General features: G+C 46.8%; 1 protein-coding gene across 1 annotated transcript in view; it reads left to right on the top strand.

Moving 5' to 3' along the window:
- The window catches only part of ptprq (protein tyrosine phosphatase receptor type Q), a 47,204-nt gene that overhangs the window by 16,696 nt on the left and 11,745 nt on the right, over positions 1-18,763 (top strand). The window contains exons 20-34 of the mRNA XM_049030593.1: positions 1,060-1,350; positions 1,453-1,728; positions 2,319-2,470; positions 2,732-2,873; positions 3,213-3,482; positions 7,972-8,298; positions 9,760-9,878; positions 11,250-11,436; positions 11,796-12,037; positions 12,447-12,513; positions 12,628-12,786; positions 13,234-13,456; positions 13,552-13,625; positions 14,803-14,902; positions 15,460-15,588. Coding sequence (XP_048886550.1) covers positions 1,060-1,350; positions 1,453-1,728; positions 2,319-2,470; positions 2,732-2,873; positions 3,213-3,482; positions 7,972-8,298; positions 9,760-9,878; positions 11,250-11,436; positions 11,796-12,037; positions 12,447-12,513; positions 12,628-12,786; positions 13,234-13,456; positions 13,552-13,625; positions 14,803-14,902; positions 15,460-15,588 — 2,758 coding nt within the window. The remainder of the gene's footprint in view (positions 1-1,059; positions 1,351-1,452; positions 1,729-2,318; positions 2,471-2,731; positions 2,874-3,212; positions 3,483-7,971; positions 8,299-9,759; positions 9,879-11,249; positions 11,437-11,795; positions 12,038-12,446; positions 12,514-12,627; positions 12,787-13,233; positions 13,457-13,551; positions 13,626-14,802; positions 14,903-15,459; positions 15,589-18,763) is intronic.

Raw genomic sequence — 18,763 nt, 5'->3', positions numbered from 1 at the left:
GTTTTGAGGGAAAAAAGGTATAGACGTCACCTCGAAGTAAGAGCCCTCTTTATTCTGAAGCAATGTTGTTGACTGTGCTGGTTTATATTATTGCCTGTTCTGTATTATTACCCTTGTCCTGTTCCTTAGATCACACTCTCTAGTTAAAACCTGTTGTTGTTTTCCAGCTGCTGGGGATCCAACACTGCTTGTCCTGTCCTGTTCAGACCAGGTCGTGGCTCTCCCTTTCCTGGCTCCGCCCCTCACATGGCCCTGTAGCCAATAGGCAATAGGCTTTCCATATCCCTTCCCCCCAATCCCCACTGGGAATCCCCACTGGGGTTTCCCCCTCTCCTACAGGGGTTATTTAACGCCCCCCCCCCCCCCCGCCCACACCCTCCTATGGTGGCCCACGTGGGCAAGTGTGTCACGTAGAGTTTGTCATTCACGAGTGCACGTCAGGAAATTCAACACGTCTAAGAAATCCAAGACTTCATTCTGTGTGTTTCTAATGTAAATGCGGCCCTGAATGCTGGGTGCTTAGGGTCTAACAATACAGACAGAGTGGGTGAGAGTGTGGGTGCTTGACGCAGTGAAAGTGGTTTGACTGACTAGGCATGTCACCAGGTTCATGGTGTCACAGCGACAACGATTAGGAAGATGCCACGTCAGGTTGGTGTCGCGGGGTGAGCTGCGTGACTGTTTCGTGTGCTTTGTTTGGCGTTTCAGCAACATGTTCCACTTTTATGTTAAGCCCTGCCTTTTTCCTCCAATCTTTCAGTACCAGGCATCACAAATTGTGTGTTTTTTTCTGAATTTCCATTTCCAGAACACGATTCTGATTTTATTCTCAGTGACCTCTTGAATCAGTGTGTTGCTATGGGATATTGAATACAAACAATGCAATGCTGATAAATGTTTATTAATTTATAATCTAATGATAAAATGAATATGGCTTGAGTCAATGATTCAAAGAGAATAATTTCCTTTTTGTCTTTATTTATTTTTATAGCACATTTAATGTATTTCCTGGTTTATCAATATTTTATCTAATCAGCATGACTCTCCTCTGGCTTGTAGTTCCAGACGGGCCGATCCACAACCTCACGGCCCTGAACTTCTCCTCCACTGCCATCATCGTGAGCTGGGACCCCCCCATCTCACCCAACGGGCGAGTCTTCTACCACCTGACCCTCAAGGAGGCACACGATGCCTCTGGCAACCGGACGGACAAGACGACCAGCGACACGGTGTTCCTGTTCACCAAGCTGAAGAAGTACACCGACTACGTGCTGAGCGTCACGCCAGCCACCTCTGCTGGCCACTCAGAGAACAGCACCACCGTTCTCCACTTGAGGACTGACGATGACAGTGAGTTGATCGTCATTGTCCTTCAACGGTCCAACTAATTCTCAGACCCCAATAACCTCCTGGACATCCTTCCTTGCCCTCATGTGTCCTTCCTGTTCCCAGTTCCCTCATCGCCACCTGTGATGGTCTCCAGTAGGAACGTCACTTCCTCATCCATCCACCTGTCCTGGCTGCCCCCGGCGGAGCCCAACGGCATTATCACTGGGTATTCATTGGTGGTGCAAGGGCAAGAGGGCTCCACTGCCAGCAGCACCCCCAACAGCACCGTGATGCTCACTGGGCTGATGCCCTTCACCCCCTACAACGTGTCCCTCGCGGCGGTCACCCGCCGGGGCACGGGGCCCGTCCTCACTCTGCTTCTCCACACCGATGAAACCGGTATGCCCTCATGACCGCTCTCAGACCTCTGAATTACCGCCACGTCCTGCTGTAAATCCTGCTACCCAGCAGTCCCTCCCTGGCAGGAAAGGTTACCAGCACTAAGAGAAGGTGAGGCTTCACGGGGCAGCTCCCAGAAGCATTGTGCAGATGTCATTCCAGCGGGATTTAGAACATCACCAATACAGGAAAACGGAGAAAGCCGTAACCTGAGCATTCAAAGTTCAGATTTACAGAATTTAGGACAGATACCCAGGGAGATCCCACCCCCATGGAGAAATAGCTGGCTCTGCCAACAGCCACACAGTAAGAGTACAAATTCTAAAATATTATATTTAAAGTTGTCTTTCAGGACATTCATAGTCACCTCACAAAGAACGAAAACAAGAAGCACAATGACACGAATAAAATCAGGCGCGGCAAAATCAGTTGGATGGACTCAAAGTGAATATACATTATGTTAGAGTCCAGTTGATAGATGTAAGGGGAAGGAGAGATCAGACGCAGTCTGGGAAAAGGCTGAGACAGCTGTAAGGCGCTTAATGTCCGGGACAGAAAGTGGGGGTCACAGAGTGCTTGTTTTCCGGCAGGCCCCGCCTCCCCGCCCAGGAACCTGAGTATCCTGAACCACACGGCAGATTCTGTGTGGCTGGCCTGGGAGCCCAGCCCAGACCCCAACGGCATGGTTCAGTTCTATGGCTTTCAGATCCTGGAGCTCAATAGGCATATTTATACATACTGGGTAATTCATCCTGCAGCGATAATTGTCAATTGACAAGTTAATTGTCATCTTGGTGGCAGGCAGATCTGAAATCGCAGGGTGGATCGTGTGGGTATAATGTGTATGCATGTGGTCTAAGTGTCAATAGAGTTACTGAAGGTAATTCATAATTTAGGCACCATTTAATTAATGAATTATAAATCAATGATTAGTCATGTATTATATGATTGGTTGAATTGTTAATCAGACTTTTCAGCGAAAGTTGTCTGCTTCGATTCCCAGAATTCATCTGGGCCAGCCACTCGTGCCCATCTGACGGGATTCCGACCTCACAGCACGTACCAGATCAGCGTGAGCACCTTCACCAGGGTGGGGAACGGCGATCAATACAGCGGGCCCGTCACGTTTAAAACCAACGAGTCAGGTACGCAGCGGCCTAGGAGATTAATTAAGAATGGCATGGGGTCGGAAGAATGTCGCCAGACTGTCAACATGCAGGAGTATATCGTCATATGCACAGTGAACAGTTACTCTAGGCAATGAAAATCTTACTCTGCATGTCCGGGGAGCACAAATGAAACACAAAACAAATTGCGAATGCAAATTAAGATCCTTACAGTATGACAATAAAAATGGCTACAATGACAACAAAAAAAACAAAGGGCACTGTAACGTGATGTATCTATGGCTGTCGCCTGACGTCTCCAGTGATATTTGAAGAGGGTACAGATTTTACAGTGCCCCTCCTCACCTTCTGGTGCAGTGTCAGGTCCTGTCGGGAACCTCTCCTGTTCCGGCTCGAAGTGGGACTCCGTGCTCCTCCAGTGGGAGCTGCCAGTCGACCCTAATGGAGAGATCACCCACTACCTGATCCAGTTCTCGGAGCAGGAGCGGGAGCTGAGCGCCTCCGTGAACCAGCACACCATGGGGAGCCTGCAGGCTGACACCCAGTACACCTTCAGCGTGATGGCGGTCAACTCAGCCGGGCCTGGAGAACGCGCGATCTGCACTGCCAGTACGCCGCCTGAAAAAGGTACTGCCATTCCTCTGTTACTTATTCCGCTTACTGTGACCCTGCTCTCAATAAGCCTTCACAAGACAGACGGATGAAAGCTTCTAACACGTCCTTATTTTGTAATTTCCAGTCACTACATTTCTACCCTTAAAGGGAGGAAACAAATGTTTGACTTGATGATGGTGACCGCGATCAAAATTTCACGCGGATTCTGCCGAGCTAAATAATTCAGCATCCTTTTACAAGTCTATCATCATGACCTTCCCAAGGAACCTCTCCTAAATGTCCAGCAGCTTTCACCATTTTCTTTATCTCATTCTATTTTTTACATTTTGACTTTGTTTATATCTACAACATGATAGATATTTAAATTGCATGTTTTCTCTTGCTGATCAAAGGCTTTATCTCTATAGATTACAATAGATTCTTTGCCTCTATTCATTTTCACATGAATATCATATTATATTGGCTTGTGATAGACTGTCATCCTGTTTGGGGTTTTTAAGCCCTTGTCATGTGCCCTGTACTTCCTGGGAGATGCTGCACTGGCTAAGTGGCTATGGATTCTGTGCCCACTTGTCCTGTGCAGGGTCATGGGGCTCTGGAGCCTATCCTGGAAGCTACAGGCAAAAGGCAGGGAATAACCTAGGATGGAGTGCTGACCCATCACAGGGCTCATTCACCCCTATGGGAAGTTTTGTAACCCCAATTAACCTCAGCATGTTTCTGGGTTGTCGGGGGGGGGGGGGACCAGAGTACCTAGAGGACACCCCATGATGACGCAGGGAGAACCTGCATGCTCCACCCAGGGACGGATTATGGGTTGTATGGGCCCCTGAGCAAAATGTTCGCGAGGCCCCCCCCCCACCACCACCACCACCACAACCACCACAATTCAAGGGCCCTTGGCAGCCAAACGCCCTCCCTATAGGGTCAGGGGCCCTTGTAGGCAGAGGATCAAAGAATGTAGGCCCTCTAAAATAGACAAACGAAAATACATTTTTGATAAGCGTTGCAAATTGTTTTGGGCTAGGGGTCCCACGGGCCCCCTGCACCCCAAGGGCCCCTGGGCATCGGCCCCGCTGGCCCGGTCCGTAATCCGTCCCTGGCTCCACCCACATGGAACCACAGCAGACACTCGAACCCTGGTAGACAGCAGTATTAAGCACCGTGGCACCATGCCACCCCTTGAATAATATTACATTAGTAATTATTTTTAGGAGGGAACTGTTCCTTGATAATATACGTGGTTAAGAAATCGATTTTCCTTAAATAAGGTGCACCAAAATAGATATACTACTTCAATGTCTATATATTATTTCATAACATCTATATGTCTTTATATATGTATAGTGTTTATTTTTTGAGTAAATGTTTAAACAATATGTCACTGAAAATAACAGGTAGCTTCTTTGCTTTACTGGAAGGAATCTTAAAGTCAGCTGTTACATATGAGATTTGCTTTTAGTTTAACGACTACCTGTTTAGTTCGTGTTAAATCCGCTTCCTCTCACCACACTACAGCCCTGGCAAAACAAGTCGTGGCAAATACAAGGAGCCGATGGCCCTGTATTCGCTAATTTCACTGGGAATGAAAGTGGGGAAATCGAAATGGCCTCGTCTGCGCTTACACTGGCTCCTCATGTCTCTCTCACTTTTTTGCTTTGACTTCCCAAATTGGTCTTTCACGCCTCGTGGAACGCTGAATGGGAAGAACAGCGCAGTGCCGATTGATTCTGCTAAACTGTTTGTTCCGCCTTTTCGATAGTGGCCACCGTGTATCGGCTGGAAAACCTGAAGGAAAGTGGTCATACTTAATCACCCTGCATCGTTAGTCACACTGTCCCAGCCAGCATTGACTCATTCCTAATGTATTTGTTCTAGACTTGAATTAGTCTCACTCTTCAGACTGCTGAGCTTTTATTTTCCACAAAATCTTTCTTTCTGTGGGGAAAAAACACATTGGACTTGCTGTGGCTTTTGGGTCCAGTGCAGAGATTGTGTGAAATGAAATAGGTCAGGCTGTTTTCACAAGGGGGTAAGCTTCTGACACCTGAACCGACCCAGGGGTCACATGGCGCCCCCTCACACGGCCGGGGCTCCCCATGGTGTGACGGCAAGGCCGAGACCTCCTTAGGCCCTTCGGAGTTCGGGGTCACGGGGTCCCGGGCCCCCAGTCCTGAGGGTTAAGATGTAGTGTTGGGCCACGTCCAGATATGAGAGTCGCCCAAAGATATGTGGAGAGCAAAAGTGCACTACCACCACTGCAAAGGCACCTTCAGTAAATCACTCTGGGCGCCAATGACGGATGTGCAACGGCCATCACAGTAAACGCAGATGAAACGTGCTTCAAGGAAAGGTCATTCCTTTAAATAACTATGACCTTGACTAGGATGCCAAGTGTGTAATCAAATGTTTTGCCATTTGGAAATATGACTATTTTTAGTAAAATAAATAAAAGGATTGCTCAAGTCTATGAAGAAGAGAATAAAATGCTAAATTATGGTGTCTAACAGCATAGAGAGTTTCAATAGATGGATAAAATGTATTACAAGAAATAATGCATTTCATATTTTAGTTGAAAGCTGTAAAACAATTAATAGTCTGTTCGTAAGAATAGTTGTAATTGTAGAGCTCTGGCTTTTGCACTGTGCCGTTAAATTGCTATGTAAACTTCTCCATGAATCATTGCATTATTTCAGTGGTCTGAAATAAAAATCATAGCAATTCCAAAAATGCCAGTTCAACATCTGCAGGCTCTATACTGAGCTATCCGGGTTTACTGTGTCACGTAGAAGGCTTCGCAGAGCTTCTCAGCACAGTGATTTTCTGCTTCCTTCCAGTTTATTTCAGTTTTGTATGTCCCTCCATCCCAGCTTGGTGGAGCTGTTGCACAGAACGGTCTGGGTTGGATCAGGGAATATTACGAACGAATCATTTGCACCAGATTGGCAGCGTTGCCAGCGAGTCCTAGCATTTTTCCGAGACGTATTTGTCTGTTTTCAGAAACCTGTTTGCACGTTGTCAACGTCGTGATTCAAGGCCGGGCAACAGGTGCAACTCGTGAAAAAAAGTCCATAGCGATGACATCCATTAAGAACATAGCGTGAAGCCACACACAGGGTGTCATGAACCTTTTACGAGATCCTGAGCATTTAGCTAGGTGGTCTCAGGCTAAAAAGGTGCAGAATGAAGTATCCATCAGCATTTTTCTGCCCGTCATGTCTGGGCCCTTTCATGGTAATACTCAGCAAACTCATTTCAAGTGTGCTAACAATGTTCTGATGTATTTAGGTATCATATACCAATCAGTAGCTAATTGTAACTCTACCTACCGATAAATAGTTCTTCTTTGTTTTGAGTGACGCAGGGTTGCCAGCCTATAAGGGTGAGCTGGATTGGGGTGAGATTTTCAGTTCGAGATTAGCTACACACACATGCACATGTACAGCTGTGGAAAAAAATTAAGACACCACTCTATATTTTTAAACAAATTTGCATTTTTAAATCATGGTTTAATTGTGGTTCTGCTGGCTGAAGGCTACACTGAGCAGCAAGATGCTTTCAGGTTCAAAATTTCTAAGACAGCAGGACACAAAAATAAGGTGAAGCAGGAGACACTGGGAACGACCAGAAACCAGCCAGGTGAAAGGTGGAAGCGGCAATCTAATGCCAGAGATGACCGATAACTTATCCGACATTTTCTCATGATTCGAAAGATGACATCAGTTGAACTTCAAAAATAATGGGAGACATTAAGTGCATGTATGAAGTGCACTGCTAGGACAGTTTGTATCAGGCTCCTAGAAGCAGGACTGAAGTCCCATAAAGGAAGGAAGAAGCCCTTCATTAATGAGAAACTGGGAAGAACCAGACTGCAGTTTGCAGAAAAATATATATTATTCACAGAGGCACACTCATAAATTTAGAAATGAGTGAAAGAAAAAATTGTTTTTTATTATCCTGTAAATAGTCTGTAGGGTTTTGAAAACGATCCTAACACTTGATGTAGCTAACTTTTGGTTTATCATGGAATAATATAGATTTGCATAAGATTTCCTGTGTGAGAGTCTGAAAGCGTGAGTGTCACACCAGATGCGTGAGAACTTGCAGCCCTAGTGACGTCATCGCTCAGTGGACAGTAATATCGCTTAATGTCTCCAGTGGTTGAAGTTCTAATCCAAGTCTTGCTTTTTATCTGTGGACTTTATATGTTCTCCCTATAGTATGTTGGACATCACCAGGTACTCTGGTTTTCTCTTACAGTCTAAAGCAAGTCTAACCTGCATTTGGGTTAACTGGTTTCTTTGAAATTTCCCGTAGCACATGACTGTGCATATGTGCATGTGCCCTGTGATAGACTGGCATCCCATCCAGGTCCTGCCTGGTGCAATATTCTCACTTTGGATTGGCTCCAGCCCCCCCCCATCATGACGAGGATAATGGATTGGCAAATGGACAGATCGATTGAAAACTTTTGAATCTCTATGTCCTTCTTCACCTCCAGTCCCAGGACCTCCAAGACTCCTGAATGTAACTGAAGTCCAGGCAACCGCGGTGTCTCTAAGCTGGTTTCCTCCAGAGGAGGTTCTGGGGTACTTGAGGGAGTACCTCATCGTGATCCAGCTACTATCCCAGAGCTGCCAGGATTGGACCTCTCCTGGCTGCCTGGAGAGCCAGGACGAGGAACACACCAGCGGGACAGGAAGTATCCCACAGTACACCCTCCAGTCCCTCTTCAAATACAGGAGTTACAGGTTCAGGGTGTCAGCCTGCACCAATGCGGGCTACGGCAACGGCTCAGACTGGGTGTATGCAAGGACCCTAGCTGGCGGTGCGTTGAACACTCTGAATTTTGGTAGTTTCGTAGCTTCTGCTCTATTGTTGGCTCAGTAAGGCAACACTTGTCATTCTAGTTGCTATCTTTTAGGATAGCAGACGAGCATTTGTCTTTCATCTCTGTTTCTCCCTTTTTGTTGTTCAGTTGGTTTTATGAAATAGATTTCTGTCAATTGTTTATTTTTGTAGGTCATTTTCATTTTGGCTTTGAAATGCAAGGAAAACAAAGTGTTTATCTACTGATAAAAGATCAAAAAGGTTTCCCCTTGGTAGGCATGCAAAGATAATAAAGTAATATTTTGATGGATGTTATAAACACCGTCAGAGCTTTTCTCCATCTAGGCCCCAAAGCCCAGAAGGAGGCCCGTCTTGTGTGTAATCGGCCTTGTCGTTAGGCATGTCGCCCGTCACACCATGCCCCAGGGTTTGGCCCGAGGGCAGCGGGCAGGTATCTGACCAATATCTGACATGTGTAATTAAATGGAGGACAGGCTGGCGAAAAATGGGCGTGACACAGCCGGCATGAGAGAACTCGACACCCGCGTGGTCCACTTTCGGTGAGGTGGTTACTTACCAGCAGGAATGGCAGGCGTGACCAGCCTCGTTACGGCCACAGAGGGAGGGGGAGGGGCGGGTAGAGGTTGGTAGGGTTGGCGTGTAGGGGATGGGTAATGGCTTCTCCAGATACTTAGCTACCTCCAAGCCTCTAGTGCCCCCCCGGCGAGCACCAGGGCCCCAGCGTCCGGGGTCTGTGGCCAGGGAGGGAAAGACAACCCCCTACCCTGGGAGAGGCTGCATTCCTGAGGAAAGGGGACAGGAGCGTGACAATCGGGAAATGACGCTTATTAGTTACAGAAAATGCATTATTTTGGAGCACCAGCCAGGGGAACCACGGGGAGGAAGTGTTCGGATTATGTGGGGATGGTGGAATGAGGACTGGCAGCTCCTCCCGCCTCCCCCCCAGTAAATTGACCAGATTTATAAGGCCGCAGGGCATACTGATACCTCATCGCCATATCGGGGCCTGACGGCTCCTGATTTAAAAATAATCCTAAATCAGTGCCTGACAGCTGTCAATGGAGCTCGCAGAGTTCAGCAATAAAGTTCGTTTGCTGCAGAAACGATAGGTCAGCTTTTTTATTGTCTGGCATGCGGCGCATGTACCCATCTGTTGCGTCTAAGGGTATCGATCCCTTTCTCAAGATGTGTCCTGATCCATCTGCTCAACAACTAAGGAATGGTTCTGGAGAGTCCCATAACCGTCCTTCGGAAAGAAAACTCTAAACAAAATCTTTTTGAGAAAACTGAACGCAAATCATATCACGCCAGGAAACGTTATTGCATAAAATGATAGGTTACGGGATCCAGATGAAAAGTATATTTTTCTCGAGATGTAATGAGTCAGTCAAACAATGATATTTTCGCTTGTTTCATTAATCTTTGTTTCTGTTCTCAGACGCTGATGCCCCTCCCCATGCCGTGTCCGTGTTGCCCTCCTCCAACAGCCTCAACATCCAATGGAAGCCCCCGGAGGTGCTGTCAGGCCCCACCTCCTACCTCGTTGACGTTGTCCCAGTGAGTCGACCCACCGCTCTCCCCTGGGAAAGTCAGAGAAAGTGGCGTGAGCTCAGTCTAGGAACAACTTAATATTCACCGAGTGTTAAAGTGACCCTCCATCTTATCAAAGCATCCTTGGAGTGCAACCACACTTCTCCCTTTGCTGGAATGAGGTTACAGCATGTTGTATTACAATGAAATTCTTGCTGATACGTTGATGAACATGGCCAGCAGGTGAACTGATTTCAAGGCTTTTATCTCTTAGCGACTCAAATAACTTGTCTGTACGGTCTGGTTGCATATTCAGCGATTCAGGGTTTCTACTGTCAAAGAACTACAGCAGCAACCCCCCCCCCCAGGACTGAAAATGGCAAGCAGTGAACTAGCAGCTGATGAAATAACCTCATCAATGTTGTCACGTTAAGCTGACCCCCTGCTTCTGCTGGAAGAGTTCTACTCTGCGGGAAACACTTGTTCTTGCTCGAGGAAGGTACACCATAGCTTTGAAGCTTCCGGGGCGAGAGGAAACTGCCTCTGGCCTCAAGCACACAGCTTGATCATGGGATTCTCACGCCTCTGGATGGGATCAGGGCCAATATGTCTTCGTTCTCCAGCTACCCATCTTCCTGGGTACCCTTTGACCTCGCCAGGCACAAAACAAGCCCTCGTTTCCTCTCAGCTGGCCCCAGACTTCCGCAGCGGCTTTCAACAGGGAGAGCCGCCCATAAGTCTTCCATCAGAAGAGGCACGCACGCCCCCTATCTCCGATCCACCACACCCTCTGCGTCGTGGGACCTGCTGGGGGCCCCTGGAAGGGCTGTCTGGGTAGTTGATGGTCAGGAGAGGAAATCGAAGTTGTCGACCACGGACCCTGGGAGGTGCACATCTGTCAGGCAGGGGGGGCGTGTAACAGCGTTACACTTGAGCCCTCACATTTCCCCTCTCCACTGCAGCTGGACCCAATACGGGTTGTTCTCCACTGGGAAAACTACTGTGCTGGCTACCAGGAATCAGCCCAAGAAACACTTGTCACTGGAGAGGGAGTCCTACCTCAGGCCAGAGAGAAAATCCAACCCAGGGAACATCTCCGTGTGAAAGGGCCAAACTCGCAGTTACGTTATGGAACTCTGTCTCTTGTTTATGTTCACTGGAAGAGATTAGCTGGGAAGTGTGGAGTTTAGTAATACAATAGCCACAGCTGTCCATTCCGTCTGAGAGAAGCGAATTCTGTGTTTAGCAAATGATTCTGTTTCTATGGGTTACTCGGACTGCGCGGGTGAGAGTACCTGCTTGATAATCCCAAAACGCAATGGTGGCTTTGTCTGTAATCACGAAGTACTACTGCCGCATCCTCCTGATCTGGCCCATCCCATCCCCCCGGTGCTCCAGCTCGACGGCCTGGGCACCAACCTGACGGTGGTGCGAAGACCCGGGGAGATTCAGGCGGTGGTAGTGTCCAACCTCACGGCCTTCACCCGCTATGCTGTGACCGTGACGGCCTTCACGGGGGACGTGAGGGATGCCAGAATGAATGGCAAAGCCAGTGAGGTGGTGCACGTCAGGACGCTAGAGAATGGTGAGCACTGAGCGTGCTATAAAAAGGCCACACCCACTCTGAAAGATGGCAGGGTTTTAAAACAACATTTCAATGTTAATGTTTTGAGTCTAGAGTGTAGTATTAGTAAAGATATCATAGCGCAGTAACAGTAGTATAGTACCTTCACATCTTCAAAAAATGTAACCACTGAACCAATTAAAATGATCCTGCGACTCATTTTTGGGTTGCGACCTACCAGTTCAGAAACAGTGCTGTATAACAGTATGCATTCAAACTATATGTAATAGGTGCGGTTTGTAATTGAAAGAAAGAGAGGCTTATCTGTAGACAGTGGGAATGCAGTATCGTTTCACACACTGTAACATTTTTTTCCCCAGAGCCGAAAGATCCTCCCAAAAACGTCACCCTGCACCTGATTCCAGAAGAGGTGACCAGGGTCCGAGTGACATTTTCTCCACCTGACGTTCCCAATGGCAGAATCATCGGCTACAGTGCCATGGTCTACATGGGAGACGAGCTGGCTTTCCATATCCAGGAGCTCCCGCTCCAGCAGTACGAAAACGGGACCATTGCTGCCATCATAGACGGTCTCAAGGGCGGCTACAGCTACCACATACAGGTGTGTGATTCTACTCACATGTGATACCTGTACTACTACCCAGCTGCACTCACGGGAATATGAGACTGCCAAAGGCACATTAAAAGGTCAGGTTACATGCCCTCAGGACCAAAATCTTAGCCAAAAGCAGCACAACTGGAACCAACAATCAACACGTCAGCTGATGAATCCAGTTTAGGTGCCCATCCATCGTTTCGTTCCTCTGTTTCGTGATTAATGATGGTTCACTCATGGGGTTCATCCCCCCAGCCGGTTCACATTGCTACTCCCTCCAAGCACCCATAAACCAAACGATCAAGAACACAAGCCTGCTACTGGTGTGTTGGGTGCTGGGAGGGAAATAAAATGAGGGCTGCGCTGAGAAACGTTGACTTAGAATGATGGATGGATGTGTTATATCGTTCTCCAGATTTCTGCCATCAACAGGGCAGGCGTAGGACCCAGTTCAGAAGTGAAAGTCACTACAGGAATTAAGCGTAAGTGCTGGCATGTTTTAGAGGACCCCTGCACACTTTGATGGTACTTAATTCCTTGAGACAGAGACAGTGATGGTTGTAGTCGAATGTGTGGCTACACTCACTGTGTTCCAGCTCCTCCCAAGCCCAGTAAGAGACCTATGCCAGCTCTGAGCCCAAGTGGGGCTATCATGGTCACCACCAGAACCATCACTATCCAGATGCCGATTTGCTTCTTCTCCGATGCCCATGGGCCCATCCACAAAGTGCAAGTCATCGTCGCAGAAAATGGAGGTACTTCGCCAAGCGTGTCCATGTTCCCTGAGGTGAAAATTTCAGTTGCAGAAAGTAAAAATTTAGTTTAAATTTTTACTTTCTGGACCTGAATTTTCCACCTCTGCTATGTTGCCATGTGGCGGGTTGGAGTTATTCCACGACCCTGTATAGGATAAGTGGTATAGAAAATTAATGAATAAAGTGGTTGAATGTCCATACTGTACAGAATTGTGATCACAACCAAATATATAATATGCATAATAAGATCTATTTTACTGAGATCTAGACTCCTGCTTCAAATGAATTATTACATAACTGTGTTTTGAAACATGTATCTCATAGCTATTGTGATTTACAGTGAAAGGCACTTCATGTCCCTGGTCCATCACAGTACAGTGATGAGAGATGAGTATTTATCGAACCCGGCTGAACGTTACTAGGTTTCACTCCTCCGTTACTTTACAGTGATGAATGAGTACAACGTGACCAACTGGAAGAATGCCTTCTACTACAAGCCTGCGCCGTACATCACCGATGAAGGCTTCCTGAACCCCAACTGCCATGACATCATGAGCAGAAATGCTGCAGAAGAAGACACGTATGTGATTGGGAACGAGGACGGCTGTGCGTCTCCTGAGAAGGACCAGGCCTTCTGCAATGGGCCTCTGAAGCCGAGGACACATTATGTGTAAGACCAGATTTACACATAGATAATGCGCACTGTTCAACTGCACTATGATCAATTCATTTACGCTTATTTACTATTTACTTCTTCCATTCCAGGTTTAAATTCCGTGCGACAAACATGAAAGGACAATATACTGATTCTGAATACTCTGATCGTATAAAAACCTCAGGTAAAGAAACTTTTGTCTTGATTGCGAAATAAAATCATTAAAATGAATGCTACTCATACCTTATTCTCTTTATTCTCTTTCAAAACAATGTGGGTTCCGGAATGATTTGTGCTGGGATTCCGTCCCAAAACCCCACAGAGATGTTTATGGTCTTTGAATTTCCTGGCCCTTCTTATCCTTTTCACTGCAGCTTCTGGCTTCATTCTGTTTTTGTCAGTGTCCTGGAAGCTCCCATTTAGGTTTCATTCTAACATCAAGGCCATCTGGTCTTCCCCGGGTGTATTCATTAGCTTGATGCTTTTTAAAATGTCATTGTGCGGAAGATGCTAGTTACATGTATTTGTTTAGCAGGAATTTTTATCCTAAGTAATGTACAAGTGAGGATCAGAGAGCAGCTCCATGTAGCACCCCTGGAGCATTTGGGGTTAAGGGCCTTGCTCAAGGGCCCAATGGTGATATCACTCTGTCAGCCATGGGATTTGAACTGGTGACCTTCCGGTCATGGACACAGATTCCTTAGCTGCAGAGTGTTTCGGAGCTGAGTGTTGCCACCAGGGGTGCTGCTAGAGATTTTGGGCCCCAAGAAAGCATATCATATTGGGCCCTCAACCCAGACTAATCCAAATTATGTTCCAAATTTCTCCTGTCACTTGGAATTGAACTAACTTCCCCCCTCTTTATGGCAGCCCTGGTTGCCATTTGTCATCCAGGCTGGAGGCTTTAACACCAACGCAAATGACACAGATGCGTGAGCCCACAAACACCTGTAGCAGAACTTTGTTCTGGTGACAAATCGCAAGTCAGGCACATGAACTTGCATATTATCTTGAAAAGTCACGATATGCCCGGATGAGCCATTGTTAAAGAATAAGATTTGAGTTATTGCGTCTAATTTATAATCTCACCGGTTACGCCGTTTGTCAAAGAACCAGCTGCTACTCCCTTCAGTTCAAGAGAAAAGCTCCATAAAGTAAATATGGGGTAGTATGAAGTCAGCCCACTGTAGGGTGCCCCTGTGCAGCCTGGGATATTTGCTCAGTCACCGTGACGCTGTCAGGATTAGCAGCTCTGGGATGGATGAGTGGACTGCATGAAGTCTCCTTTTTGGGCTCGTGCCCTTTTGTATACAGCACATCTTCTCCCTTGGTTACAGAAGGTCACTCTTCTCAATTTCCAGATGACCAGTTGCTGACTCGAGATGAGGAGATCATCCTGGGGGTGCTCTTATCCCTCCTCCTCGTCTTCTTCCTCATAGTGATCATCTACGCTTTTGTACGGTAAGGTGACGCCCCCCCCCCCCCCTCCATGCTGGTAACAATTATTATATACCCCAGTCCCCCATGACAAAGTGCACAGCGATGTTTATGGCCGATGTAGCACACAGTCACTAACCCTAATTGTCCTACAGAAGACCCAAACCACTGACCTGCCTCTCCGACTCGACTGCTAACTGCCCAAGAATATGTTGCTAAAGTTTCATTTACATTTTATTTATTTAGGGGATGCATATTGCCAAAGCCACATACATTTTTTGAGCAAATGCATGATTTAATTGGATTTCATCTTAAAATATTGTAATTCTCATGAGTCCTTATGTGATACTCTGAGTGTCTACAGTAATGTACTGTGCAGCTGATCTAAGAACACATTCAGATCCCTTCACACGATACCTCAGATGTAATTCTCCAATGTGTCAGTGGTACATCCTGTTTCACATTCACTTAATTGTACCTTACCTGTTTAAAATAATTGCGTTATATGGAGTCTGTTCACATTTATTTGTCAGCAGTTTGAGCATCTGAGTATCTCTCATTCATCTCCCTTCTAATCCCAGAATCCACCAAAAGCAAAAGGAGGGCGGTACATACTCCCCGCGGGAGGCAGAGATCATTGACACCAAGCTGAAGCTGGACCAGCTGATTGCCGTGGCGGACCTGGAGCTGAAGGAGGAGAAGCTGAACCGGTGAGTGGGTCGCATGCTCCCGAGCCGACCCCGCCGTGACCCCATTTGTTTACACAGGTTGGTATGCTCTCCTTTCAAAGGTGACCTCCCTGTGCGCCAGGTCGCTCTCGCGGCTTGAGCGAAAATCCCGCCGCTAAGAGAGAGCAGTGCAAGCACTAAGCTTGGGGCTTTACTGGCTCTGTTATGCTAAAATCTCATTTCATTCCAGGTCCTTGAAATTATTCTGGGTGTTCCTATACATCAGTGCAAAATATAAATAAATACAGGCAGTTTTCGGCTGGCTTAAGTAATCCATCGCTGTACGTCTGTCGGATTTGCCTTCTCATTCCTTTCAAGACGCTTCATTGCAATATTCATATAAGCCAAAAATATAATAGTAATACGTGTAAATTTAATCACAGATGTATGTCGCTTTTTTGCATTAGCAATTCCATAAGCTCTGTGTGTCCCGTATATTTTTGCACATGTCTGGATATACTTACATCGCTTTTACGCAAGTCAAGAGCCAGGTATGTCCTGTAGCTTTGACAATTTCTACTTATTATGGCTTTTAAAAAAGAGAATACTACATTTTAAAAGTAAAGATTTTAAATATTAAATGCTTGATATGGCTTGACGTCTTTCTTTTCCCAGATATCTGGTGGCAAAGCATTTTATAAGGGCTGTTTTTACAGTTTCAGGGGTGCGATTTCACTTTCGCGAGCTTAACTGATGTAGAACCTTCAAGTTAGGGGTGAGCATGTTGCCAAGGTAACCCGGTATGTGTTTACATGGAAAAGGCCGTGCTGCAGTCAAGCCCAGGGGGCCGTGGTTGGCAGCAGGGACACCACTGACCACCCAGTAGGAGGTTACAGCTGTAACTCTATGACGCATTAGCTGCTGTGACGCCTCGTAAACCTATTGTCCCGCTATGATTTGATTTGTCACTTGTGAGCGATGCCACTGACTGTGGCCTTCGCCACTGTCATACCTGACAAAGGCTCATTTGGGAAAAATAAGCAGACCAGAGACACATCTCCAGCCATTAAGGCACGAAACAGCACAGAAAGCACATGGCTTGTAGCTTTGATGCCACAGAGACCAACACTGGCAGGTATGCTGAGGTGCTAATTAGTCGCCAGCAGGCATGGAGATGACCTTCCTCTTCAAAGGGGAGTTCTGTCTGAAGGGCAGAGAGTTGTGCACAGATCATTTGAGCTTTTCTGGAGTCAGGTAGGCTTTTGATTTTTGTTTCTATCAGAAGCATCTAGCCTTAGGTGTATAATTCATCTCAGATTTTAATTTGAGCCATTCATCTTTAATTTAAAAGGTATATATGAGAATTTATGCCAAAGACGTTATAGGCTTTTTGTTATAATTTATCACATTTATTCACATGCATTTTATTTTAGGGTCCGTTATGCTAACATATTTAAATTATGTGAATGAAAGTAATCATTTACGACATTTAAATTCATTAGCTATATTTCTTATTAGTTGGAATGCAATTTATTTTATCGATAAAAACCACCTCATCCCGCCGTGCTGCCGACCTGGGATGGGATTTTGAGGAAGAGTGACCTCAGCGTCTGCTTTGTGTTTCATTAAAAAGTAGGTCTCAGAATCACGTACTTTTAAACTCACGAGAAAACAATTTAAATAATCCGGCTAAATCTTTATCTACTTTCCTATAGCACTGTTTTCTAGCGCGACAGTGTAGTCAAGGTTCTGTTTCTATGGTTACCCCTGGCGTTACCATGCCGCCCGCCTCTCCTCACGCTGCAGCCAGCCCAGTGTGATGCGTTTCCAGAGCACGGAATCGGGTTCCACCACAGAGATGTGTGGAACATGTGGGATCAAGCGTCCAAACGGGGGTGATATATGAGCCATCTGGGGTGCTGAAGCGTATAAATGGCGAGGCCTTGATACTGGGAACCTGGCTGGGCCTTCTCAAGTGCCCACGCCTTGCTGCCCCAGGCCTTTGTGGCACTCCATCACTTAAGGCGAGGACCGTGAAACCAGCACTGGAAAGGCGGGCTCTCACCCTAAACGAGCCCCTCACCGAGAAAGAACGAGCAACATCTTTCCAATTTTTCATTACGAGCCAGAAAAACAACCACGGGGTGTTAACCAAAGGCGCCGTCATGGTGCTGATATCGCTGGCCAGCCGGCGCAGCGAGCGGAGCAGCCTGTCAGGCTCGAGGTCCATCGTTAGCTTTACGATGGGTCCGCTGAAGTCCATGCCAGAATGTTCCACAGGACGGGCGCGGGCCAGATGATGAGCGGGACTGGGGCTCAGTGCCATTGGCTTAATCTTCAGCGCTGTTGTTATGAACTATGGATGGCGGGAGGTGAAAACACAGGCAGGCGAGGTGCTGTTTTCGTTCGATCTTTGTTGGCCTTGCCCAGGACGCAGAGGCACCTCGGGTCTGTGGGGGGGATGTTAGCGCTGCAGGTTAGCATTTGTTCCCCTGAGGCTAAAGGCGGCCCACAATGAGGCTAGCCTGTGTGCACAAATCAAAAAGTACCAAACAGTGAACCTGACACACACATTTATAACCTATTTGCTGTTTTAAGAGTACAATTTTGTGCACAGTTCATGCACTCTGTGTGGTGAATAGGCTTTGCATTATTTTGATAAGTCAAGGTCAGGATTTGGTTTGCCCCAAACCCCCACTGCAGGCGGTAGATGTCTGGTGTTGGCTTACAGCGACACTTCCTCAGCCCCACCCCCTCACCCACCCATGCTGCTTGTGTGGCACTTTGCTTGTCCACCTGTGACAGGCCACTCTGCGACTGGGAGCCCTGGTGATTCACGGAGGTGTGCCAGCTCACTAGCACATGCTTATCATTGTTAAACAGCGTGAAAAGGCAAACTGACGATGGTTCACCCGAATGCCTTCCAAGTCCCACCATATTACCTCGTCTCAGGGACCCTTTTCTGTGGTCTGAAACCAGGACCAGCACAGAGAGTTTATTAAATACCCTGCACTTGCTTTCTGGAATGTTCCGGATGTTTGTTTATATCCAGTTACTTGCTAGGTTGAGATTTGAACCTCTATAAAGATGGGAAAAGCCGCGTTCAGTCAATCACTGTAGGTTGAGCTGATTCTAGCTGTAGCAATTTATAGTCTGTGTCTTTCATACACAAAAATAAACATTTTTCAAGGGTGTCTGCGATTCATGGTGTCAGTTA

This window comes from Brienomyrus brachyistius, chromosome 1 (genome assembly GCF_023856365.1).
Source record: "Brienomyrus brachyistius isolate T26 chromosome 1, BBRACH_0.4, whole genome shotgun sequence".
NCBI classification, from domain to species: Eukaryota; Metazoa; Chordata; class Actinopteri; order Osteoglossiformes; family Mormyridae; genus Brienomyrus; species Brienomyrus brachyistius.
Note: the sequence above shows the minus strand (reverse complement) of the source record. Positions and strands in the feature narration are given on the sequence as shown.